This window comes from Telopea speciosissima, chromosome 2, assembly GCF_018873765.1.
Source record: "Telopea speciosissima isolate NSW1024214 ecotype Mountain lineage chromosome 2, Tspe_v1, whole genome shotgun sequence".
Lineage (NCBI taxonomy): Eukaryota > Viridiplantae > Streptophyta > Magnoliopsida > Proteales > Proteaceae > Telopea > Telopea speciosissima.
The window spans coordinates 70,020,170-70,046,457 of record NC_057917.1 but is presented as its reverse complement, the minus strand read 5'-3'; the positions used below and the strand labels follow the sequence as shown (position 1 = coordinate 70,046,457).

General features: G+C 37.9%; 1 protein-coding gene across 2 annotated transcripts in view; it reads right to left on the bottom strand.

Moving 5' to 3' along the window:
* Positions 1–560: 560 nt before the first annotated feature.
* LOC122651585 (serine protease SPPA, chloroplastic) overlaps positions 561–26,288 on the bottom strand; it is a 31,161-nt gene continuing 5,433 nt past the window's right edge. Inside the window, exons 3-13 of one of the 2 annotated variants that reach the window (XM_043845027.1) lie at positions 24,709–24,846; positions 20,455–20,625; positions 20,266–20,369; positions 15,242–15,309; positions 14,933–15,093; positions 13,157–13,226; positions 10,653–10,807; positions 8,800–8,905; positions 8,322–8,409; positions 8,095–8,238; positions 561–1,099 (exon numbers count right to left, since the gene is read on the bottom strand). In XM_043845027.1, coding sequence (XP_043700962.1) covers positions 869–1,099; positions 8,095–8,238; positions 8,322–8,409; positions 8,800–8,905; positions 10,653–10,807; positions 13,157–13,226; positions 14,933–15,093; positions 15,242–15,309; positions 20,266–20,369; positions 20,455–20,625; positions 24,709–24,846 — 1,436 coding nt within the window. In that variant the 3' untranslated portion in view covers positions 561–868. Of the gene's footprint in view, positions 1,100–7,642; positions 7,892–8,094; positions 8,239–8,321; positions 8,410–8,799; positions 8,906–10,652; positions 10,808–13,156; positions 13,227–14,932; positions 15,094–15,241; positions 15,310–20,265; positions 20,370–20,454; positions 20,626–24,708; positions 24,847–26,288 lie in introns of those variants that run through there. The other variant, XM_043845028.1, reaches the window with a different exon arrangement.

Below are 26,288 nucleotides of genomic sequence, written 5' to 3'. Positions count from 1 at the left end.
TTTTTTTTTTTAAATTTAGATAATATTTTATATCCAATCAGTTGGTTTAATTTTCTGAGTAATCTAATTGACGACGATGGTGATGGTAATAAATTTCATGTTTGTACTTTGTAGGTCTGTTATATAATATTAAAATTGGGGGAATTTAATTGTAAGAAAACAATTTCTTTAGGGGCCTTAATTGTTAGGGAAATTATTATTATTATTAGATTTCCTCTATGCATTTATTGATAGCGAGTTGATAGCAGGGACTGCTGTTTATCCTTCTGGTTGCTGAATGGGATTAAAATTTTAAGGGAGAATGTTCTCTGCACCCAGGGCGCAGGCTACACCCAGACACATGGGAGTGGGTACAATGACCACCCTGTCTCCCTGAGTGGCAGGCCCATGTGTCTGGGCACAGCCTGCACTGCAGCACAGAGAACATGAGCCCAAATTTTAAATCCCATTCTGCTACATCCCTAATGTGAGTCGATGAGGGGAAACACACCTTAAAATTGAATAACAAAGGCCTCTTTTGAAATAGAACTCTCTCTCTCAGATAAAAAATAAAGGAAGATGAGAAAAAGATGACCAGATGTATGGCTCAATTTGTTCTAAAAGTTCAGATGGTACATCCAACATCATTTCGAATTTGTCTTTGAATTCTATGTACAAGTATAACATAATGTTCAACCGTTCGAATAAATCTAAATGCAAATTTGTTGCTTTACTACGCATCCGGAACAAAGATGGATTTGTATGTGAAGTAACGTAAAATAAAATGAACAAGGTTCCTCCTTACTTGAATTCGGTTGGTTGGATCACCTGTTTCTTTCTTGCACCCTGGAAGCCTTATGATACCTTTAAAAGGTTAGCCTGTTTCAGGTCAAAGAGAGCCAAGGTAGTCCTTTATCAAAGCAAATATGGGGTTGGCAAACGAAGCTTTTTCTAATCTTTCAAGCATAATTCCATCCATTCTGGCCTGGACTCCATCTGAAGATGTCAAGTCTTGCAACAGTTCTTTCACAGTCCTGTCCACACCAAGTATGGAATTCCCGACTCCACTCAAGATCTCTGGCAAAGAAGGTGAGGGTCTTGACATCTCAACTAGTGAAACCTAGTGCCCAGAGAGAGAGATCAAAAGGGAATAAGAAGGCCTCATATTGAAAGGATCCATGTGCAGACATCTTAAATCAAATCATGTATGAACATAATGTTAATTGAGAAAATGAATAAGCCATATAATAAATATTAGAAACTGATCAGCTGAAAGGTCCTTAAGACTCTTAAATAAATTTTTAAACATCCATCTTGCTTAAAGCTAGTTGGACACCAGGTTCATTTTCATGTGAAAATGGCCAGAAGGTTCATGTTAACGATACCAGAGTACCACAATCACGTGGTTGAGTTGTACATAAGATGCAAACATCTTCACTTTATCCAGTCGACACTGCTTGACAAGCACACATACATTTGGGTGTGGTACGATATTTAAAGATAACAATGCAACATAAAGATAGGTAGTTACCAGGATAGATAATGTGTTCTCAAACATCATTTTGTGTCAATGGAATTTGAATAATACAGGTATCCAAGTATAGTCATTAACATTCATATTTCTGAATCAATACCGATATAGAGGGCTATGAGTCTATGACAGGGAGAGTTCTCCACAAACTCCGCAATGAAGGCACACCCAACTACCAAATGGAATCTAGATCTTTAGGGACAGTGAGGGGGCTCCAAATAATTTTGGACGGAAAATGTTAAGAATTGGATGGTGATCAAAGTGGTTTTTGATTTAGAAGGGGACTCCTGCAAGACCAACTTGTCCAAAGTCCAAATCTTCAATTTACATGTAACACATACATCAAAGGCAAACTTCAATTTCTCAGAGTAATGTCAGTTCATCATAAAAAATAGAAGCCGAAATCCAAAAATTATTTAAGATTTGTGAGGAATCGTTCATCATAAAAATAAGTAGTGGGTATGGACCATGATAGGTGCTTTCTGAATCCTATCGTGGTCTAGTTTTTTCCCTTCTTCCATCAGTTTTCTCTTTCTTCTTCTCCCCTCTTCTTCAAGATTTGTGAGGACTGGTTATCTGTTTCTGTGCTGCTACATGGTATCAGAGCTATTTTAATTAGTTCTTCACCTTCAATTTTTATTTTAAGTCTCTTAAAGGATTGTTCTTGTGATTGCAGCAACCTATGCTGTTATACATGTTATCTAAGGCCCTCGTTGATGATTATATGAAGATAAACTAGGGTCTCCTTGCATATACTACCTACATCTGGCTTCCATGGAGTTATCCATCTACAAGAATCGAGTTTTATAACATAAGGCTGGCAGCACTCTTTTTCTGGATTTTTGTTTGGAAGCAACAAGATCTGCTCATATTTTGCATCCAACCAGCAGCAGATCTTCCTAATATTTTAGGGCTTTGTTGGCCCTTATGGTAAGGACCTTCGAACCTAATCGGGGGCTGATTCAAGCTTTTGATGTTGAGTAATCAGTTTTCTCCAAGGGGCTGGCGATGCCCTGTTTTTCTGGTTTTTTTGGATAGCTTTGAATGTGAGATTATTTACAATCAGACCATCAGTTATGTCTGATATTTTTGGACATTATTGGCTTACCTAAAAGGCTCCCTCGACCTCAGTTTGGTGTCAATCTGACACCTTGAGTTGCTGATTTTCTAAAACCACCCAAATTCCGGGTTGGTGATTTCAGATACTTATTATATTACTGCTGCATCCCCATCCCTGCATCAGATCAGGTCCATATTGTGGGGCTTTTCTTCTCCTTCTACTTGTTTTTCTGTCCAGATTTGGAGACCTATCAGGAGTAGGTTTTTAAGAGTTCAGTTACTTATTTGTTCTGCTCAGAATCTGACATCTATTGGCTACTGCTGGATATTTCAATACCTACTATCGCTTACTTATTCTTGATCTGCTGGTTATTTATTTTCATCACAATAGCTGATCCCAAACCTACTTCGGACAATGTTAATGTCCAGAATACTACTATCAATCTCAATGGAGCTTCTAATTATTAGTTATTGGTCTAAGCAGTTAAGGTTTATATTAATGCTAAAGGGGAGATGAAGTATCTCAAATCTGCAACACCTTCTTCTGATTCCAAAGACTTATGAGTGGATGTGTGATAATGACATTCTTCTCCTATAGTTGTGGAACAGTATGGGCCCAACTATTGCAGCAAAAATCATGTTCCACACCACTGCCAAAGTGGTTTGGGATGACTTGATGGAAAGTTTCTCCCAAGAGAAGAATATGTCTTGTATTTATGATTGTATGATAAAAATTTTAACTTCAAGTAGGGGGAAGGAGAATGTGGGAGGAGCTCAACAGTCATCAACCTTCACTGATTTGGAACAGTTGAAGGTTCAATGGGATGAATTTCAGGTTGCTAAATTTATGGCTGGATTAAATTTCAATTATCAGTCTGTAAAGAGTCAAGTTGCTTGCCAGGGAGAAGGTGTATTCTCTGAATGAAACATTTTCTCGTCTTTAGCGTATTGTTTATCTTGTAGAGCTAACATCTCACCCTCTCGTAAGGAAGGTACTACGTTTGTGGCTAATCGTGGCCAAGGTTTTACCGGGAGAGGTTGTGGTCGTGGTACATATGGACAACAGACTGACTGATCCTCCAAACAATGTTCCTTTGTGGCAAGCCCAATCATACAATTGACATATGTTGACCTAAACATGGTAAATCAGAATAAGCTCAACATTTAGCTAATACCGTTGTGTCAGATGGTAATACTAAGGTGTCTTTTGGTGACACCACCCTTGCATCTTCATTTAGAGCTTCTCCATCAGGTTCTATGTCTTGAGACGACTATAATCAAATACTTAAACGTCTCCAAAATCTCGAGTCATCCACTGCTACTTCCTCATCCACAGTCACTTTGGCCCACACAAGTACATCAACATTTCTTACTACTACATCTTTCACTCCTTAGATAATTGATTTTGGTGCTTCTACCCATATGACGGGTAAGTCAGAATTGTTTTCTTCTTTGTCCAAAGATTACAATCCTTCCCCGGTAATTCTTGCTAATGGATCTTCCACCCATGTGACTGGTCATGGTATGGTTTCACCTACCTCATCCATGACTCTGTCCTCTGTCCTTCATGTACCACAATTATGTTCAAGTCTTATATCAATTAGTCAACTTACTAAATCTCTTTTAACTACCTTGTCACTTATCCCTTTTATTGTACTTTTCAGGATCTTCAGACAAACAGGATGACTAGTGGTGGGCTTGAGCAGCATGGACTATATTATCTTAATTGTGTTGGACCCTCTATTGTTGCTACTACTAGTTCCGCTGGTCATTCCCCTATTCAATGACACTTTCAGCTAGGGCATCTATCGTTATCAAAACTTCAGCATATTGAACCTAGTTGCAAATCTACGTCTCACCTTGAGTGTGAAGCATGTGAACTCGACTACTTGAGAAGCATCATCGATCATCTTTCCCTTCTCGTAGTGTGCCTAAGAGTCCTTTTTTCCCTTTAGTACATTTTGCTATTTGGGGACCTTGTCGTGTCAAGAATAGGTTAGGTTTTTCTTATTTTTTCACTTTGTGGACGATAACTCTCGTTTGACGTGGTTGTATTTGTTGAGAGATTGTTCAGAATTTCTTTTTGTTTTTCAAGATTTTTATAGAGAAATAAAGACTCAGTTTGATGCTTCTATTAAAGTTTTTTTTATCTGATAATTGTTTAAGACACTATAAACAATTACCAAGCTCTCGCGAGATCTCAGTGAAACCTCGAACCATAGCGGCAGTTTGTCATGCCGATGTTACATTTTTTAAAAGTACTCTTTTTCACCTAGTACTCCTAGCCTTTATCTTGACAAAGATGTTGTTCGGCCACCTCTTCTTGCTCTTGTGCCATTTGATGATGCTCCACCCACTACCTTGTCTGCACCATTGAAAGTGTATCCATGGCGTAAGAAGACTGTACATCCTGGTTTGATTCCTCTTGCTTCACAGCCTACCACATGATATGATCCTCCAACTGGAGCTCTTGCTTTCCTCTCGTCTCCTGATAACTTACCAGTTGCTCTTCACAAAGGTACCCGTTCTTCCACTCAAAAATTCATGACTACTTATCTAATAGAAAATTTTGTTCCCCTATCTCACCCTCCATCTCCCTTACATAGCTTTGTTTTATCCTTATCTACTCTCTCCATTCCTAAAATTCATTATAAGGCTTTATCAAATCCTCAAAGGAAAATGGCTCTGAAAACGGAAATGGATGCCCTGATTTCTCGCCAGACATGGATCCTATGGATTTACCTCCAAGTAATGACCTTGTGTGGTGTTGTTGGGTGTACACCATTAAATACAATCCAAATGGCTCAGTTGAACGGCTTAAGGCCTTTTTGGTTGCGAAAGGTTATACTCAGACCTATGGTGTGGATTACTTTGAGACCTCCTCTCCTGTTGCTCTTCTTAATTCGGTTCGTGTACTTATTTCCTTAGCTATGAATTTAGACTGGTCTCCATATCAATTGGATATCAAGAATGCTTTCTTATATGGTGATCTACATGAGAAGGTGTATATGGAGCAACCTCCAAAATATTTTGCTCAGGGGGAGAATGCTCACAGAGTTTGAAAATTACATAAGGCAATTTATGATTTAAAATGACTCACCTAGAGCCTGGTTCGATAAGTTCAATTCGATTGTTACTCAGTGCAGATTCTCACAGTGCTATTTTGATCATTCTATATTTGTTCATCGTCGGGATTCTAGGGTTATCGTATTAGTTGTGTATGCCAATGATATTATCAAATCTAGGGGTGACACATTTGAGATTACAGAGGTGAAATCTTATCTACAACAACATTTTCAGATGAAAGACTTGGATGCCGTTAGGTATTTTTTTCATATTGAAGGCTTCAAAGTAAGAAAGGGATACGTCTGCCGCAGAGAAACTGTGTTAGACCTCTTGTCTAAACTGGTACGCTTGCTTCTAAACCATTTGATACCCATATAGATCCATGCCACAAGTTTGTGACAAATGATGGCAAGGAATTTGATGACAAGCACTAGTACAGGAGATTAGTAGGGAAACTCATTTATCTTATTGTTACTAGACCTGACATAACTTTTGTTGTTGAAGTTATTAGTTAGTTTATGGAATCACCTAAGAAGACTCACTAGAAGGCAGCATGTTGAATCTTAAGGTATCTTAAAGGGGGATCTAGGAAAGGGGCTCATTTACCAACCTCATCAGCATATTGATTTGGTTGGATATTCTGATGCAAACTGAGCTGGTGCTAACAGTGATAGAAGGTCTACCACAGGTTACTGTACGTTCATTGGTAGCAATCTTGTCATATGGAGAAGCAAGAAACAAACGACTGTGGCTAGATCCAGTGTTGAGGCTGAGTATAAAGCTATTGCTCATACTACAGCCAAGTTGATGTGGCCATGTGGGTGAAATCATTACTTCAAGAGTTGGGGTTTCCGGTTACTAAACCGATGAATATGTTCTGTGATAATCAAGGTGCTATCAATATTGCCAAAAACCTGATGTTTCATGAAAGGACCAAACACATTGAAGTTGATTGTCACTGTGTGAGGAATGCAGTAATGGGGAAGTTGATTGATACTTCATTTGTTTCTTCTGCAGATCAGTTGGGTGATATGTTTACCAAGTGTCTGTGTAGTCCTGATTCCTGGAAGGGCTGTTCCAAACTAGGCACGGATGATTTATGCTCCAACTTGAGGGTAAGTGTTAAGATATGTATTTGGTACCGCAGTGGTATTACTGTCAAATCCTGCGGTACTCTATTCTGTTTTAGTTGGTTTTGCTCACGATAAGGAGAGTGCCCCTATCATGGTGTGTGTTAAGTTGTAGAGTTGTATTTTATGTTTAAGTTGCTTTCAATTATTTCCTTTAGTTATAATAGTTATTTTCTTTCCTTGTAATTAGACTTAAACTATTAGTAGACTTCCTACTAAGAGTCCATTATCTAATGTTATTTAGTATTGGGGATGGACCACGATAGGTGCTTTTTGAATCCTATCTTGGTCTATTGTTTTTCCCTTCTTCCATCGGTTTTCTCTCTTTCTTCTTTTCTCCTTCTCTTCTTCAAGCTTTGTAAGGACTGGTTATTTGTTTCTCTACTGCTACACTGATGAAATTAAAGAGTTGGTATCCATTTGCTCTTACTTATAGAGAATGTTAACAATATCCCCCCAACCCCCCCCCCCCCAATGCAAATGTAGTTAGCTCCTAATGCTCGTTTCTGTTCCATTGCTACTGATAGGATCCATCCCACATTGGTTAGGAGCGGGATGTCCGTGTCTTCATATACTTGTGAATCCCTCCACCTAATAGACTAGTCTTTTGGGCTGGAATCTGACATGGTATCAGAGCAGGTTTCTGGTCCTGCCTCCGTGATCCTTCCACTTGTTAGGTCAATTTCGATCTGCCTACACAGGAAGCAGAATGTTAGGATCCCACTTCTGTTAGGAATTTTTGTGTCTTTATATACCTGTGATTCCCTCTACCTAATAGAGTAGTCATTGGGTTCGAATCTGAAAGCTACCAGTCTGGTTTAGCATCCTAGGAACAAAGACAACAAACTCAGGTAAGCCATATTCCAACTAATTGGAGTTGAATACCAACATAGATGAGCTTTATCTAAACTTAAGTGGCTGTTCCCGTAAAATCCATGGGTATGTAAGCTATTTTCAGTGATATTAAAGGGAGAATACATCTTTATTTTCTAGGCTTGATTTGGTTTTTACAAGTTAGAACTCCAAAAAGGTAGAGCCAGTAACTCCTTTCCTGGATTAAATTTTTCAAAGAGCCTCAACATTGTTAAAGTGAAGTTAGCAACGACATTTGTTGGATGACTTGGGTCTGCAGCAAAAATGTGGGTCTTAGAACAATTTTGTGTGCTCAAGGAACTAGGAGACACTATATGTTGCAGAGGGAGCTTACTGCTGTTACTCATTTTCTCGCCTCCCTCTTTTAGTCCATTAATCTTATCAGTGGAAGATTTTTTTTATTTTTTTTTTTTGGGGGTGGGGTGGGGGGGTGGGGGAGGGTTCACAGAAACCAACCTGTTTGTCCTGGGGTATGTTGGCCTTTTGTTTTGCAATGGCAACAGCACGAGAAAAGCCACCAATGGCATCAACCAAACCTCGGGAAGCTGCATCCTTACCAGTCCATACCCTTCCTTGAGCAACTTCTTCCATCTGATCTACCTGGAAATTCCAGCCCTTGAACTTTCCATGAAATGATTGAGGAAAGAAACATTAGAACTTGTAGATAAACAAGATTAACATACTGTCATTGATCTTGAAAAAGCTGCCTTGTCTCGAAACTGCATATATGCATTCTGTGCAGACTTCGCAAAGAGTTCAGCTTCATCTGGTCTGCAAGAAAACTTAATTTGTTTTCAGCTATAACAGGATCTCATGGGAAGAAAACCAAGACAGCAAGCAAAGCAACATTGAGAAGAGAAAAAGTTCCTGCAAAACAAGCCGCAGGATTGGCCTTGAACAAGCCACGCCTCCACAAGTGTGTCAGCATACATGCCCACACAGCACTAAATCTTCAATATTAACTATAGGGCAATGAGATAAAGCAGAATAGCATACCTATCAAGAAAAAAGTTAAAAAAAGAAAAAGATAAAAGTAGAAATAACAGTGATACAGGGGCAATACAGTGCAGAAATGAAACTCCAATCCCAGATCAATGTCACTTATTTCTTTCCACAAAATTTAAGCATTTATGTTCCTAACAATGCAACAGGGTTTTCGACCTGAAAGGGCGTTGTTCAGCGGCAGTGAGCTCAGCATATTTCCCTCTTGATATTATATCTTTGTTGAAGCCTATCATTTCATATAGTTTACCCAAATTAAACTTTCCTACAGACAAGAAATACCAGAGTTAACATCTGAACTCACAAAAAGGTGGGGGGGGGGGGGGGGGAAGAACTGAAAACAAAAGGTAGAATTAAAAAATTGAACGAGGTTTCTACTGCAGCAGCAGATTTCACATAGCTAGTTCAGTAAAGGTAAACCAGGATGTTATAAATTGTGGCAAGCATGGCCTCAAATAAGAGAGATGGTCCTTTGGAATGAAAAACATGGTACCACCAAAGAGTGAGATGATTTGCAGCAAAGGATATTATACATTTAGAGTTTCACGAGATTAACACTCTTTTATTAACAAACCCATAGCTGTACTTCAGATGTTGGGAATGCATGTAAAATAGCCTTTCATAAAAGGCTGCAAAGCTATGTAATGGATGATAATAGATGGATGAACAGCATGAGAAACAACACCGTTTGCTCAGTTAATTCCTCTGAATGGCCTTTGTGTTTCGTTCGCAAGGATGTTGACATAATCCACATACAAAATTACCACTGTGGGCATATAATAACTATCATAGAAATTCCATATAAGGTCTGGCAGTCAACAGCTAAAATTTTTACCATGATATGACAAACAAAAGACCAAATTCTTCAAGGCAGAATGTATAATACCCTATATACATTAACTAACTTCTCCAGCTTCTTAGTTTCATCCATGTTATTAGACTCTAGAATAGCTAATGCTAATCTTTTTTTTTCCTCTGATGATAAATGTTAATCCGAATGATATTGAAATCCTTAGAAACCAATCTATCAGGAAATCTGACAATCTTCACCCGTTTAATGGGATGAGGTGGGTAATTTGAGTATTGCCCCCAAGTTAACGAGGCAATGGACACAAAAACCAGTTGGAATTTAGGTAATGGATGTAAGGAAGAAGAAGAGAAGAAGACAAGGAAATGGAGAGGAAGAGAATTCGGTGGAAAGTTGTGTTGGAGAGTTGTCTCCTCCACACCTATATTACTTCATTAATAATATGAAAGAAATTACATACACCTCCCTAGGGAGGTAAAGGTAAAAAAGGGAAATTACAATATAAGGCAACTAGTTCCTAAAATACCCTTACAACACAAACTCTAACAAAACCAACATTGATATGAATGTCTGACACAGGACTCCCTGAGAATATTAGTAGGTTAGATAAAAAAAACATAGATATTGGTGTCCAACACAGCAAAACTATTTTAAAAAATGAAGCATCCTTGTTATATACTCCCTCCTCCATACAAATTGGAGTTTGAAGAAAACCATTATTCAAGGGCATTTTAAACAATGCATTAACCTCTCACAAATCCAAACTCACTTTCCAGTGTTGTCAACCATGTAATGAAGTAATTACTAAATAGACGTGCAAATAGTTAAAGAAGAGTAGATTGATGTTTTATGTTCTATGATAGAAAGGGTATTGTAGGAAAGTGAGATTGATTTTTACAATGGGCAAACTTTACTGTATATTGAGAAACCAAAACATGGACAATATTTTAAAGGAGGGGGAAGAGTAGATGCTTTTTCCACTCGTTGCTACATACCCCTTGTTGGAAAGAAACAACTAGTTTTACGAAGGGACAAGCAAACAGGGAATGTATAATAATCAAGAAGTGTATATAATAGTATGCATTGTATACAATCACTTGCATTATGTAGCTGAAACAGAAAATCCAATTTCCTTACATCAAGTAATTTCCAATTAATCTTCAAATTTATTGCTACAAGTGAAGGTAAAAGCTAGCTTCTTCACCTGTGACCACTCCAATTGAACCTGTTAAGGAAAGATTCTCTGCAACAATTGTTCCTGCTGCCATTGCCATGTAGTAGCCTCCACTTGCCGCCACATCAGACATAGACGCAATGACAGGTTTAGAGGCAGCAAGAAGTCTGATCTCTCTCCACATTCTATATCACATAAACAACAGGACACTAAACAGTTAAAAAAGAAGAGTTCATTATAAAGTCTTCAGGAAAACAAAGATAAATTCTGCCTAAGAAACAAAGACTCCTAAAGTTGGCAAGCTTCATATTCCTGGGAAGCTTTTTTTCCGATTGGTTTAGTCGCTCCATTCCTACTACCTATAAGCCTAAGACAACTAAGCCTAAGCCAGAATCTATCCCTAGCTAGCATCCTATATGCGTATGACATAAGCTATATTAAACTCATAGCATGGCTGTCCTCAAATAAATTGAAAGAAAACCACATGTCAATGAAAAAGCTTGAACTTGACTAATCTTCATTTTGGCTTATATGCTTTGTTCTTCATCTTCTCTGCCATTACCTGCTACTCTGTTTTCTGGTAAACATATCAGCAGCTTGGTTCACATCACTCATTGTCATTGAGACTTGCAAATTCTGCAGTACTAGCAAAGAAGACTCCAGCAATCTGTTTTGAGAGATCAAAAGTCTAGAATATCCTTTTAACTGGATATGATGCCTTTTCTTTGTTTCAAGGGAACCAGCACAACCAAATGCTTCCTCCCGCCCCCCTCTCTCCCCTCAAGATTGAAGAACTAGGACATTCAGATGCTTCCCAATATTGATTCCCCCAGCCCCATCTGAAGGATATTCGACAAGAAGCAATAAAATGGACAAATTTTGCCATATAGTTTGTTTAGTATGTCGGTTCTATGGGTAATAAGTGTGTCGGTTCTCTTAGGGGATTATAGTAATGTTTTTCTTATTTAAGTGTAAAGTACACTTATGTCCAGTCTTTAAGTTTTAAGTCTGGTCATTAGTTGTGGACCCGGTGGTCCTATTGTAATTTGTATCTTTTATTTATTTAATATAAATACAATCTCCCACCCACAGTTTGAGTATTCTGTTCACTACTCAAACCTTGGCTGTGGTCTATACTTCTATTGTAATTTGTAATTTGTATCTTTTATTTAATATAAATACAATCCCCCACCCACGGTTTGAGTATTCTGCTCACTACTCAAACCTTGGTTGTGTTCTCTTACCTTCTCTCATCTTCTCTTCTTCGCTTCTTCTCTTCGACTTCTCTCTTCTCCTTTCTTCTCTTCTTTCTTTCTTACGACTAGGAACTGATTCAAGTTCTATTATTGTCACATGGTATTAGAGCATTGATTTCAGTACCTGGGATTCCTTCTTGATTCCTATTTTAAGTGTGGTTAGGGTTTTTCCCTACTTTTTGCTGTACAGCATGCGATGAGGGCACTTCAGAAAAAAGATTCCTCATCGATTGACTTCAGTAACAATGAGGGAACCCTAGTTGTGCATGTTTAAGAAACTAGGGTTCTAACAGACAGAAAACAACATAGGTTACTTTATTTTTTACCTATGCACATAGTATTTTTCTCTCCATGAACATAAGGTGGGTTTTGATTGGTGATGATGGTTATTCCTCTCCTCTGGTAAGTCACAATCATCATTGTGAATACTTTTTATGGATTGGTCATAATTGTTTGGTTTGGAAGATCAGATTGTCCTTGTTCCTACCAAAACCCTGATTTGTCGGGCAAAATCGTACTTTTTCAGGCTCCATCAGTCTACTATTTCGAAGTTGGAGTCTCTCATGTGTGCCTTTCTTTGGAAGGGTTATGACTTATGATTCAGCCAGGTTTTTCCACCCTGTTAGTTGGGCTTGTGCTGTCTCCCCAAAGATGAAGGGGACCTTGGCTTGAGAAGAATCAAAGATGTCAATCATGTTGGCTCTCGTGTTTGTACAGAAAATCATATTGTGTTTGTCTACAAGATGTTAGGAACATGTAGGCTCTTGTGTTTATTTTTGTTGCCTTTTTTTTTGGGGTGATTAATTATGACTAATATATTGGAATATGCAGGCTCTCATATTTTTGAGCGAGACTTAGAGAGTCATAAGTCAAGCATAATTATTAAAACCAAGTGAACGTAGTCAAAGAATCACATTGATCAGTTTGGATTTTGGATATTGATAACTCTAACGCCTTCTTTTTGGTACAGAGTGAAGAAGGTTTGCATAGCAATACAGTTGGAATCTAAAATTTTATTTTATTTTTAGTTTGTCTTAAAAAGAGATTATATTGCTGAAGCTGAATCCAATATAAATAAATAAAAGAAGGATTCCTATTTGTCATGTTTCAGCTAGCACATTGAACTTAAAAAGTTAAATTGCAGGACCATTTTGACCTGTAAAAATTATTTTACAAGTTATGCATCCAAAAACAAATATCTGGTTCTTATTTCCAGTCAATAAATAAATTGAGTCTTTATTGGCAATTAAATAATGAAACTACTAGAATAGCACTCACAAATCAGAAGCAAGAGCATCGCCTCCGGGGCTGTCAATTCGTATGATAACAGCTTTATATCTTTTTGACTCTGGAAAGGAAGTTAAATATTTGGATCAAGAGATTTGATCTATAAGGACTGCTAAAAAAACAACTGATATGTCAAAGTTAAAGTCAGTTATGTAAATTAATGAAGTTGCCAGTCGACATGACACCTAGGTGAGCCAAAGCAACTATGTAAGTAGGGGATACAGGGTTTATGTGCATTATAAAAGCCTTAATTGCAAATATAGGTATTAAAATGAGTTCATTTACAGATAAGAATTTAGAAAAGAAATATCAGTCTGATTGTTACAGGCTTCACTGCACAGAGAAGATGAGTTTCAGTGGTGATTCTCTTGGATGCTGTGACGGAGAGATTGAAGTCGTATCAAGCAGCACTGGAAGTCTGGAACAGATATGTCCCCTCCTCATCCTCCTCGTTGTCCTTGATATTCTTCTTCTACAGTAGCAGCGGTGGGCGGTGTCAGCTCCAGTCTTCCTCTTCTTCGGCGGCAACAGCTGCTGTTGCCACTGCTACTGCTTCTTCTTTTTCCTCCCCCCCCCCCCCCCCAAAACCACGTCTTCTTCTTCCTCTTCCTGGCAGAATGGGGCTGCTACCACTGCAATCTTATCTGGAATTGACTCCTGCTGCGTCATTTCCTATTCGTTATCATATTTCCTCTCACTTTTCCTTTTCTTTCCATTTTTAACCATTTCCCTTTTTGGTCCCCCCCCCCCCCCTTTTCTTTTTTTGGCCTTTTCTTTTGAGTTAGGACACCTTGACAGAAAAGCAACACATCGCCTAGGCCCTCTCAGACCGCTTGAATGCCTAGACGGTATCACCTAGCCTACACCTAGACAACTATGACAGAAATTCAGATTATCCAACAGCAGGATTTCCATACAGGCCTCCTCTTGGACCTTGAACAAAGAACAAGAGAGACAAATATAAAATGGGATTTTTTCATTAGAAGGACAGATTTTCTGTACAATTAATCTATGAGATATTCAACAAGCTGCTCCTTAATTACAAATTCACTGGATACCCCTTACAGAAGACTCTCAAGATTAGAAAAAGGCCAGTATGTCTCCGGTCACTGTCCAAGGATATAGACATATGGTTGAAACACAAGTTAGATGAATGAGGTTGAAGAATTCTCCCATTCTGATGTAAAGGCACTCTCAGCCTAGATATAGGAACACAGTAAAGGGCATTGCTCCTGTGGGAAACAATTCATATGTTTCTTGCTGAAAACTAAGACATGTCAATAATCTTAAGTACCACAGCAAGCAGAAGCAAGCCATTGATTAGGAATGGAACATGCACTATTGGAGAGTAAATTGACTCCATAATTAGGTTACACTTTTACAACTAATAGCTCGGCCGATATGTATACAGCAAAGCAATGATATAATAACAGAATTGAGCTTAAAGATCAAAGGACTAAAACAAAGACAAACCAAATATGTTTTTTCATTCAAAAAGCAAATAAGAATTTTAGCTACTGTAGGATGGAAGTTTGCTATACCAAGGTATATGCAATATCATATACTTGGCCTACTTTTTTTAAAGCTTTTTTAAACAAAAGGGTTAAGAAATAAAGAGCTTAGACAGGTGATGGGAAAGTAATACATATTACATACTCTAGTAAGATAAGGTCTATACGATTAAATAGTTTAAGGTGGAAATATACCAGGAACAGAAAATAGAGACAACCTTTCACTGCAATACATAGGGACATATTTAATGCTTACCTCTTACACTACGGATTTTGTCAATGAACTGCTCACCAATAATACCCGAACTATTTAATGGACTACGAACACGACTAATGCTTCCAGAGGCTCTGATTACAGCTATTTTCTCTCTGCCCCCTGACAAGCCAAGAGTCCATTTTCTGACTCCAGAGTATTTCCTGCAGTTAGCAAGAACAGTAGTTACAGAACATGTCATTTTAACACTGTAGGAATCTTTAGTGTGACAACTGCATTGAATTAAGCCAGATCAAAATTAGAACTCTACAGCATGGAATGAAACCAAAATGTGCAGAGAAAGGAGAGCACTTGTAATCGACTGTTGGGAGATTTTTCTCCTTCTTCACTCCCAGTTTCTCTTTCAACATAGAGATGACCTGCATGGGATAAACAAGAACCCAATCTTAGCTATCAGTTCAATCAAGAAAGCAAGGCTTAGAACATTTAGTCCAAAACTCATGAGCATTGTGTCTTTAACCCTTAATTTCATGATTATTGACCATTATATTTGACACTTAAGTAATATGAGAAAAATAATTGCGTAACATTGGTACACATTCATGATCTGCCAATGTAGCAAATATTAGTACCACCAGGTGAGCCAAAAGTGTTATAAAATAAACATAATTTTATGAGTATCATTAGAGGGATCAAATTGAATATAAAAGCAACTAGCCCAAAATGTAATTTCTTTTCATTTCTATTACTAAAGAAGAAGAATACAACAACAACTCAGCCTCATCCCAACTAAATGGGGTCGGCTACATGGATCCTTACCCTCCGCTCAGCTCTATCCGAGGTCATACTTAAAACAAGGCCTAAGATATGCATATCTTTCCTCACCACTTCACCCAGAGTCATTTTAGGTCTGCCCCTATCTCTTTTAGCTCCTTCAGTCTGAATCAAATCATTCCTCCGTATTGGAGCATTTAAAGGCCTCAGTTGAACATGGCCATGCTACCTCCAGCGACTTTCACGTAGCTTCTGATGCATTAGAGCTACTCCTAAATCAGCTCTAATTTGATCATTCTTTACTTTATCCTTCCTAGTTTTGCACACATCCATCTCAACATTCTCATCTCAGCTCAACTGTGTTTATCTATATGATGCTTCTTAATAGCCCAACATCCCGCACCATACATCATAACCGGTCGTATGACGTACTTATTAATGCAGATAAGTCACCTAAAGGGCTTATTTTATTGGAAGTAAGCCTTGGGTTAAGTTATGTATATGTTGGGCCTTTGATCCCACGGATTTTCTTTGTAATGGGCCTTAAATATGGGTAGAAAGTAGGGAAACGGGATTTACTTCATTAGTTTAGTTAGAGTGATGTTTTGAGTCTATTTATTTCATTATTTTAGTTTCCTAATCAGTTTATGTTACCTTATTAGTTAAGGATTGGTTAGACCTTTCCTTTTTAGTGTTTGAATCTGTTTTTGAGTCTTCTATATAAGTTTGTAAGGGGCTACAGCCTTGTACACGAATTTGACTAATGAAAATGAGGAAAAAAAAACATAGCTTTGTGCTTTGCTCTGTGAGAGGGTATGGTGAGAGACCCGAGTCTGAGGGAGACTACCCTATCTTCTTCTTGCCGCCTTTGATTTTTTGTTTTTTATTTTACTGTCCTGAAATTTCCTGAAAATTTGAGAACCAATCAAAGTATTTAATGTTGCTTGTGCACTAGTTATCACCTCTAACTGGTCTACATTGCGTATAAAATTTTCCTCTAAGTTTTAAAGGAATATGTCGATCACACAACACACTGGGCGCACCTCTCCACTTCATCCATCCTATTTTTAATTCTTTGTGAAACATCAGCCTCTATATCACCTTCTTTAATTATGATCGAGTTTAGATACCTAAAAGAATTACTATGCAGAATTTGCCTCCCATCAATTTTTACCGCCTCATTATCCGCCCTAATGTAACTACACACCATATACTCCATTTCCGTTCTCTTAAAACATTTTGATTCCAAGGTTGATCTCCAATTCTCCATAACTCCAATTTTGCGTTAATCTCTGCTTTTGTCTCATCCACCAAAACAATATCATCGGCAAAAAGCATACATCAAGGAACCTGATCTTGAATGTCTTTGGGTAAAATCATCTTTGATAAGCAAAAATAAATAAGGGCTTAAAGCTGATCCTTGATGTAATCCCATTGTAATTGGGAATTCACTACCATGACCCTCCACAGTTCTTACACTGGTCACCACACCATTATACATATCTTTAATTATGTCCACATATTTACTTGAAACACTTCTCTTCTCTAGTACTTGCCAAATCAACTCTCTAGGGACTTTGCCATAAGCTTTTTCTAGGTAAATAAAGACCATATGGAGATCCTTCTTGCAATGTCCAAATCTTTCCATGAGTCTCTTAAGTAAATAGATTATATTGTGTATCTTCCTGGCATAACACCAAATTAGTTCTCCAGATGATAGTTTCTTGTCTCAAGCGAGTTTCAATAACTCTCCAATAATTTCATAGTATGACTCGTTAGTTTTATGCCTCTATGGTTGTTACACCTCTGAATATCACATTTATTTCTCTAAATCGAAACCATAATGCTTCTCCTCCATTCATTTGGCATTTTCCTTGTGTTTATAATCTTATTAAATTGCTTAGTTAGCCAAGATAAACCACAGATTCCTAAGTTCTTCCACACTTCTATTGGGATCCCATCTCAACCTAATGCATTGCCTACTTCCATCCTCCTTAAAGCTTCTTTTACTTCAGGTACCCTAATTTTTCATATATATCTATGACATGTAGTGTCATTATGGTAATACAACCTTCTGGGACACTATTACTCGAAATGTCTTCATTTAGTAGGCTGTAGAAATAGTCTTTCCTGATTAAACAATGAAGGAAAATCCTTCAGGCCTCCAAAGGCACCACCAAGATTGGTTAAGTCAAAGACCAGCAAATAGAGATTAGTAGGAATACCTAAAACAAATATGTAAGAAAAGAAGGGTATGAGACAAACCTGAGAGCAATAGGCCAAGGTGCACACATAACTCCTCAGATACCTAACCCATTGAAACCTCTTGATTTCAATTGTATATTGGAATTATTGGGGGGAAATCAGAATAATTAAAAATTAAAAAAAAAATATTGACTTTTTCATATCTTGATTTTTTGGACTCCTTCAAATCTCTCCATATTGTCATCATCCCATATTAGTACAATACCATCTTCACTTTTAATACATTTACATGGTCGAAATGTCTACTCTTCCTTTCCCTCATTTTAGCCATCATATAGATAGTTTTTTCCCCTTCCTCTGTGCACAGAGTGTTATAAAGATCTTCATTTTTTTTGCCCTTGCTTTTCCCACAATCTTCTTAGCTTCATTTCTGGCAAAGTTATATCTATTTAAATCCTTTACATCCCTAGTCCTTTACTATGTCTTAAAACTAACTTTCTTAGCCTTAATGGTTGCTTGAACTTCATCATCTCACATTCTCACCACCAAGTCTCCCTAGAGGAATGGCATTTTCCTTTCGATTCGCCTAAGACATCTTTAACAACCTTCTAAATACAAGCAGTCACCTCATTCCACATCATATTAGTGTCTCCATCAAACTATCAAAGTCCCCCCCCCCCCTTCCTTGTTTGACCAACTTATCAATAAATGATTTCAAGATATCTCCTTTTAAGCTCCACCACCTTATCCTAGGGCAAATAGGCTCGCCTTTCTTATGAACCGGCGTAATGAGACACATATCTATGACCACTAATCTATGTTGTGTATTTAGGCTCTTTCCCAGTATAACCTTCAATCTTTTCATAACAACCTATCGGACCTTAACCTTACAATCTTTTCATAACAATCTATCAGACCTTCTCGTTAGAAAGAAATCTATTTGGCTACTGTGATGCCCACTTTTGAAGGTAATTAAGTGCTCCTCTCTCTTTGTAAAGTATGTGTTCAGAATGGACAGATCATAAGCCACAGAAAAATCTAAAACTGAAGTCCCCTCCTCATTCCTCTCTCCAAAACCATATCCCCCATGTACACCTTCATAGCCTCTAAGATCTCTCCCAACATGTCCATTCAAATCCCCCTTATAATAATCTTTTCTCCTTGACTAAAACCCTGCATTAATCTATTCAAGTGTTCCCAAAATTATAACTCACCACTTTCATCCAACCCTACTTGGGGTTCGTAAACGCTAATTATATTGACAACAACTTTCTCCAACATAAGTTTGATGGATATAATCTTATCACCAAATCTTTTAACATCCACCACATCATTCTTTAAATCTTTATCCACTACAATGCCCACTCCGCTTTTTTAACTCTTATCCCCCGTATATCAAAGCTTAAAGTAATCCAACTTTTCTAACCTTCCATCTAGTCTCTTGAATACAAGTTATGTTAATCCTTCGTCTCCTCATAACATCTATCAATTCTAGACTCTTACCCATTAAAGATCCTATGTTCCAAGATGCTAATCTAATCCTACGCTTTTGGACTAGCTTCTTTACCCACACTCATCCACGGTGCGAGAACCGTTGCCTATTTGTCACTGCATTCGGGCGTCGACATAGTGAGTCGCTGATAGGGGACACCCTAGCTAACCCTCACTACATCTGGGTCACAGTGTAACACGTCGCTTACGAGGGACGCCCTAGCACAAGGTCAAAAATGTAAGGTTCTAGAATCCATGTAAAAGGGTTTGGCTAAAAATTTTTTGGTGCCGGCCTGATGTACCGACACTCCTCACTTTATCCGGGCTTGGGACCAGCTGCAAAAACACTAGCAGAGTTGCGAAGAAGATTACAAATACTTAAAAAATTTTCAATTTTTCCAACATAAGAGTTTTTAGTCAGGGTCCTTAGCTTTTGGTGTAGACCCATACTAACGATGCCTTTTAGAAGAAAATAAGGGTTATAGAAAGAAAACAAACCCAAACCTCATGCAAGACCAAGATGCAGGGAAAACGCAAACAAGGAGATTCCCTGAACCTTTCATTTGGCCCACTGCCCCATGAGCAATAGAACACCAAGAAGGGCAACAATATTGGACATTGAAAACACTTGTGTTCCATCTTGGTGTACAGAGAAAAGAAAGAAAGGAGCTAAGAAAAGGATAAATTATGAGGTTAAAAGACAAAATAACTTTGCTGACAAAACCAACAAGAAAATTTATCTTCCAACCTCTTTCATTGCAATCCTAATTGCTAGAAGCAACAAAACAACATAAGGAATAAGAAGATTGTTCTAATAATCTGTAGCAAATGTTAATACTGAATAACTTAATACATGAGACTATCTTACACCCTCTCCTCTCAATAAAAAGAGAGTAATATTTTACCTCATCATCGTAATGTATGTCTGTGATCCAACCTTCTTGTTTCAGCCTTTCTACTTGGTAAACTCCTTCATTAATGAAGTTCTCAATTTCTTGTCTGCTTTTTCCTGAAATAAAGAGACCCAGAAATGTGCAAATCCAACTTTGATGTTCAATAAATTAAATCCAAACCATTATATATGTAGACAGCACCTTTAGTAGAAGAAACTTTATCCAGCCAATTTCCATAAATGTTATCAAGCAATGCAGTCAACATCTCACAATTTTCTTTTGACATGTTTTTGCGCATTAGTTGATCCCCAGCACTTTTATATTTTCCAATCCGTTGCACTTGAGGCTCAATCCCTACTTTCTCAAAAACACCTGCAAACCATTTTGTGATGCTATTGCATTGCATGTTAGTGAAGAAATCATGAGAAGGCATCAAAACATGAGTAATATTGCATACACACCATAATAATTAGTAAATGAACAAGTTTCATTATCAGCATTAAAGTGTGAAAAATAACTGCATCCAAGCTATTCTAGCTAGATAACTGTAACATATAGTGGTGACACTTGATTCCATCTTTTCCTCTTTTTTTTTAAGGTGAACCTGACAATTTTTTAGGTATTGCATCCTTCATGCTTTTTCCCCCATTATTTCTTCCTGTTTTCTAGGAGATATGATTTTACATCCAGTACACAGATTTGTAAGATAGGTGAACTCGCTAGCTTAAAAGAATCTACTCTTTTGGCATCACATTAGAATTTTGTACAACAGTAACAAAGTCTTATCCCAACTAAATGGGGTCAGCTACATGGATCCTTGCCCTCCAATCAGCTTTATCAAGGCAATACTTGATAAAAGGCCTAAGCTATGCATGTCTTTCCTAACCACTTCCCCTAGGGCCATTTTAGGTCTTCCCTTGGCTCTTTTAGTTCCTTTAATCTGAATCAAATCACTCCTCCGTACTGGAGCACCCAAAGGCCTCCGTTGAACATGGCCACGCCACCTCAAATGATTTTTTCGTAGTTTATCATGCATCAGAACTACTCCCCAAATCAGCTTTAATATGATCATTCCTTTATCCTTCCTAGTTTTGCCACACATCTATCTCTTCTACAATGAGTTTATCCATATGATGCTTTTTAAGTGTCTTCATTTAGTAGGCTGTAGAATTAATTTTTCCATCTCTCTTAATGTCCTCATCCCTTATTAATACTTAACCATCTTCACTTTTAATACATCTAACATGGTCGAGATCTCTACTCTTCCTTTCACTCCTTTTAGGTATCTTATTAATAGCTTTTTCCCCTAGACCCCGCAGTGGCAACATTAAGGTTGCTCCATTGCGACCTAGTGGTCGCAGGTTCAAGTCGGGAAACAGCCTCTCCGCGAAGCGAGGGTAAGGCTGCGTACAGTATGACCCTCCCCAGACCCTGCAGTGGCGGGGGAGCCTTGTGCATTGGGATAGATAGACTTTTCCCCTTCCTTTCTGCTCAGATTGTTATAAAGATCTTTGTATTTCTCTGCCCTTGCTTTTCCCACAATCTTCCTAGCTTCATTTCAGGCAAATTTAAACATTATTAGATCCTCTACATCCTTGGTCTTTTGCCATGTCTTAAAACTAGCTTTTTTTAGCCTTAATGGCTGCTTGAACCTCATCATCCTACCACCAAGTCTCCCTAAAGGAATGATGTTTATCTTTCGATTCGCCTAGGACATCTTTAGCAACCTTCGTAATACAAGTAGTCATCTCATTCCACATCTTATTAGTGTCTCCCTCTAAGTCCCACTTTTCTTGTTCGACCACTTCATCAGTAAATGATTTCAAAATATCTCCTTTTAAGCTCCAACACCTTATCCTAGGGCAAATAAACTCCCATTTCTTACGATTCTGGGTAGTGAGGCACATATCCATTACCACTAATCCATGTTGTGTGGTTAGGCTCTCCCCTAGTATAACCTTACAGTCCTTACATAACAATATATCGGACCTTCTAGTTAGGAAAAACTATATTTGGCTACCATGATGCCCACTTTTGAAGGTAACTAAATGCTCCTCTCTTTTTTCAAAGCAAGTGTTTACAATAAATAAATCATAAGCCACAACAAAATCTAAAATTGAGATCCCCTCCTCATTCCTCTCTCCAAAACCATATCTTCCATGTACACCATCATAACCTCTACGATCTCTCCCAACATGTCCATTCAAATCAACCCCTATAATAATTTTCTCCTGACTAAAACCTTGCACTATTCCATCCATGTGATCCCCAAAATTGTAACTTACTACTTTCATCCAAGCCTACTTGGGGTGCATAACCGGTAATGATATTGACAACCTCTTTCTCCAACACAAGCTTGATGCATAAGGATTTTGTACACCTAAAAATTCATATTAGGATTTTGTGTACCTTAACAATCAAGGTTCGAAGTTTCGGTTTCAAGCCAGGCCGAAACCTGGCTCAAAACCCAAATATTTTGTGAAATTGTGAAACTTTTCGGTTGCAAGTCTCGACTGTTGGTTTTGAGGCCTATATGGCAAAATTAGGTCCCAAAACTTTTGGAAAACCCTATTGTAGGCCCTTTAAACATAGTGGAAAGTACAAGATTGTAAAAAAATACACCCAATATGGTAGTTTGACTTGGGACCTTAGGTTGGTAGTGTACGTTGCTGTATATTTTCTCTAATATAACCTATTCTACACAAAATTCGGTACTACAACACATATAATTCAATTAAAACAACTAAAATATGCATTAGAAATGAGTAAACATAAAATTAGAAAACCTATCACGAAAAAAAAAAACATAAATTAGAAAGCATTTCATAATTATCATATGTTATACATGGTTCATTACAAAGATACGGGACTGATTTAGCCAAAAGTCACAATAACCGAGGTTTTCTAGGAAATTTCCCTATTTGGAGTCGAAACTAGCTAAAGATACTGAACCCCGAAACATTGTCGAAATTTCACCGAAACCATAGTTGTAAAGCGCTAGGCAACCCAAGGCATTGGGGGGAGGGGTCAAAAAATAAGGTGGCACCAACAAGATGCCTAGGCGCCCATCCAAGCTTTGACAACAATGGCCAAAACTGTGAAATTTTGATTTAAACCATGCACTTTATACAAATGGTATGACCGAAACGATACCGGAACCCAAAACACGGTTTTCAGCGAAATTTCGACCAAAACTTGGTAAAACCCACGTAACACACCTGGTTTCATTTCGACCTTTGTTGAAACCGAAAAATTTCACGAAATTTCGATCATTTCGACCATAATTTTGAACATTGTTAAAAATTGATGAAGCATCCCTCTTCCAATAAGGTCACTCATTTTCCTCCCTTTTTCCCGTTATTTTTCGGGACAGGTAAGCAAGGACACATATTACATTTATTATTGACTCAATCAACAGAATTTAGTTTAGGATAACCAAGGAGAAGCTGAATCTGACCCCACCAATGTTTCCAATCCACTGCACAGGGTGGCCAACTAGATACGTTTTCATAGTGATGGCGATGGAACTGTTTAAAGTAGATACCCAACCCCTCCACCTCTAATGGTTCAGGTACAGTTGTGACCTTGATTGGGTAAGGTTAGAATAGTAATTTTTCCCTGGCTCCACTTCACCCTGCGGTTAGCTGTCCCGGTTACCTTATTAATACAGTGGGGCCCATGCCTACCTGTCAAAGTGAGTCAGGTGTGGTTTTGCTATACTTTAAGAGGGTATGGTATAAAATTGGAGATACCATCCCAAACCCACCCCGTTGTCAACCCTATCCTCGTTACAAAAATCACAGAATCTGTGGGTGGTGCCATCCACCGAAACATAGATTCAAGAAATATGAGCTATAGCATACAGGTTGAACTAATTTGCTAATTTTACATCAGAAAAAGGAAAAAGGGACCATAAATTGCAAAATGTCAAAGCAGGAAGCAACTGTGAAACAGAAGTGTTCTCCACTGCAGGGTGTGGAAGGAGAGCTGATGCTCAGCAACAAAACTTCATTCACATTAGAAGCACTACATTCAGAAAACAATTATCTGGAACTCCAGACTCACTATGGAATGAAATTTCTTTCCTAATATCCTACACAAAATTCTTTCCCATGTCATGCACATGACAATGACATACATGTAATGCAATTGCATCAACCATTTGATAGGTCCATAAAGACACCTTCCAGATTAAAAAATTGACAAATCCAGATGGCTGTGATAAGTGGTAAAAAAAAAAAAGGGGGGGGGGGGGAAATTATGGTCATGATCAAAGAACTTATGAAAATTATGATGGATGGCCCAAAAAGAAGTCTATAGGTAGCATGTTTAATGCATCTTGATTCTTGAAGCAAGTACTTATCAGTTACAGTATTTTCTGACCCCTAAAATATTTGGACCATTCATTCACCATTGTACATGCAGCCTATAGGATAGCTTGCAAAAAAAACTTACCCCCGAGGAACGATGCTTGAACCGTCAAACCATACAAAGCAAAATAAGCACTAGGAGGAACATAAAGCTCTTCACAAGCACAAGCAAGGTAGTACTCCTTCTCTCCGCAGGCTGGGACATATCCCACGATGAACTTACCTAGACAATACCATTACAAAAGACCACCTTAATTGTCATGATCAAAAACCTGACTAAAATAGAAGATTAGGAGATGATATGGACAGAGAAACTAACTTGATGCACACCTTCACAGAAGATGTCAAAACTGTAGGATGCAATGCAAAAAAATGAAATGCAGGAAGAAACAAATGAATGCATGGTTGCAAATTACATCAAATCCACCAAGCAAGGATGCGAAATGAACAGTTTAGACCTATCTGCAGGATGATGATACAGTCAGATGCCTATGAATTAATGCAAAACCAGTAAACCACACATTCCTCATCCTGAATACAGACACACACACACACACACACACACTAATGCATTTGTGAGGATAACTGCATAATTGCGTATCCATGAACAGACCTATCCACATGCTACGAGTTCGTGGTGCATCTGTGGAGGAAGCTCTGGTTTAGAACATTTTAGTAACCAACATCAGACCTGCCTCCCCTCAACTACCAATGAAAAATGTTACTAGCTGAATCGTAAGCAACAGGGTCCAGTCAATCAGTTATACTTCTTCTTCTTCTTCTTCTTTTTTTTTTTTTTGGATGAATTAGACTGATCCTCGTTCAACAATATAGTACTTTTTACATGCCCAAAAGTAATACAAAACCATCATAATGCAATCTATCAGACATTCAGCATTAAAAGAGCACAGCCAGGTTGTTCAAATAAACAAGTTTCTGTCAATAAGTGGGTTAGCCATAAAAGAATTGTTCTTCATTTAGTTACAGAAGGAAAAGGTCCACATTTGTCATTATCTGGCCATGGTCACACGTGTCTAACACCACCCAAAAACTAGTCGACCCTCCTAGAAACTTCATTATTTATTTTCCATTGAAAAGGAGTAAAAGAAGAAAAGAAAAAATGAGGGATTCCCTGAAACTATTATCATCATCATCTTCATCATTAAATGTATAATCCAAAATAGATCTCAAACCTGAGGCCTGAGCCAGTGGGAGATCAATTGCAACAGGATCGATGATATAGGAACAAACAAAAATCAATAACAGAATTTTTTTTCTTATGTATGAAAGCAAAAATAAAAAGGTTATGACTTGGGCAACCCACCTAAGCCTCAATCAGCATCTCACTGTCCACACTTGCATGGTATCTTACCAAACTGCGATGGACTCACACCATGCTATACTGTCTCTCACAGAAACTAAGGCAAAAAGCAATTTCATTCAACTAGTCTATCGTTGGGGTAGGTTATCCCTGCTCTTATTTATAATGTTGAAGGTTCCACTACAAAAATAGCAACTCTCTATGTGTGGAGAGTGCATAGCCTCTAGGAAAAAAATAAAAATAGAATCTTTCTAGAAGAAAGATCCTTTGCTATTACAAGAAATTGAGACTCATGATTTGGCTATTACATGAAATAGAAACTAACTAACTTAATTGCTATTCAC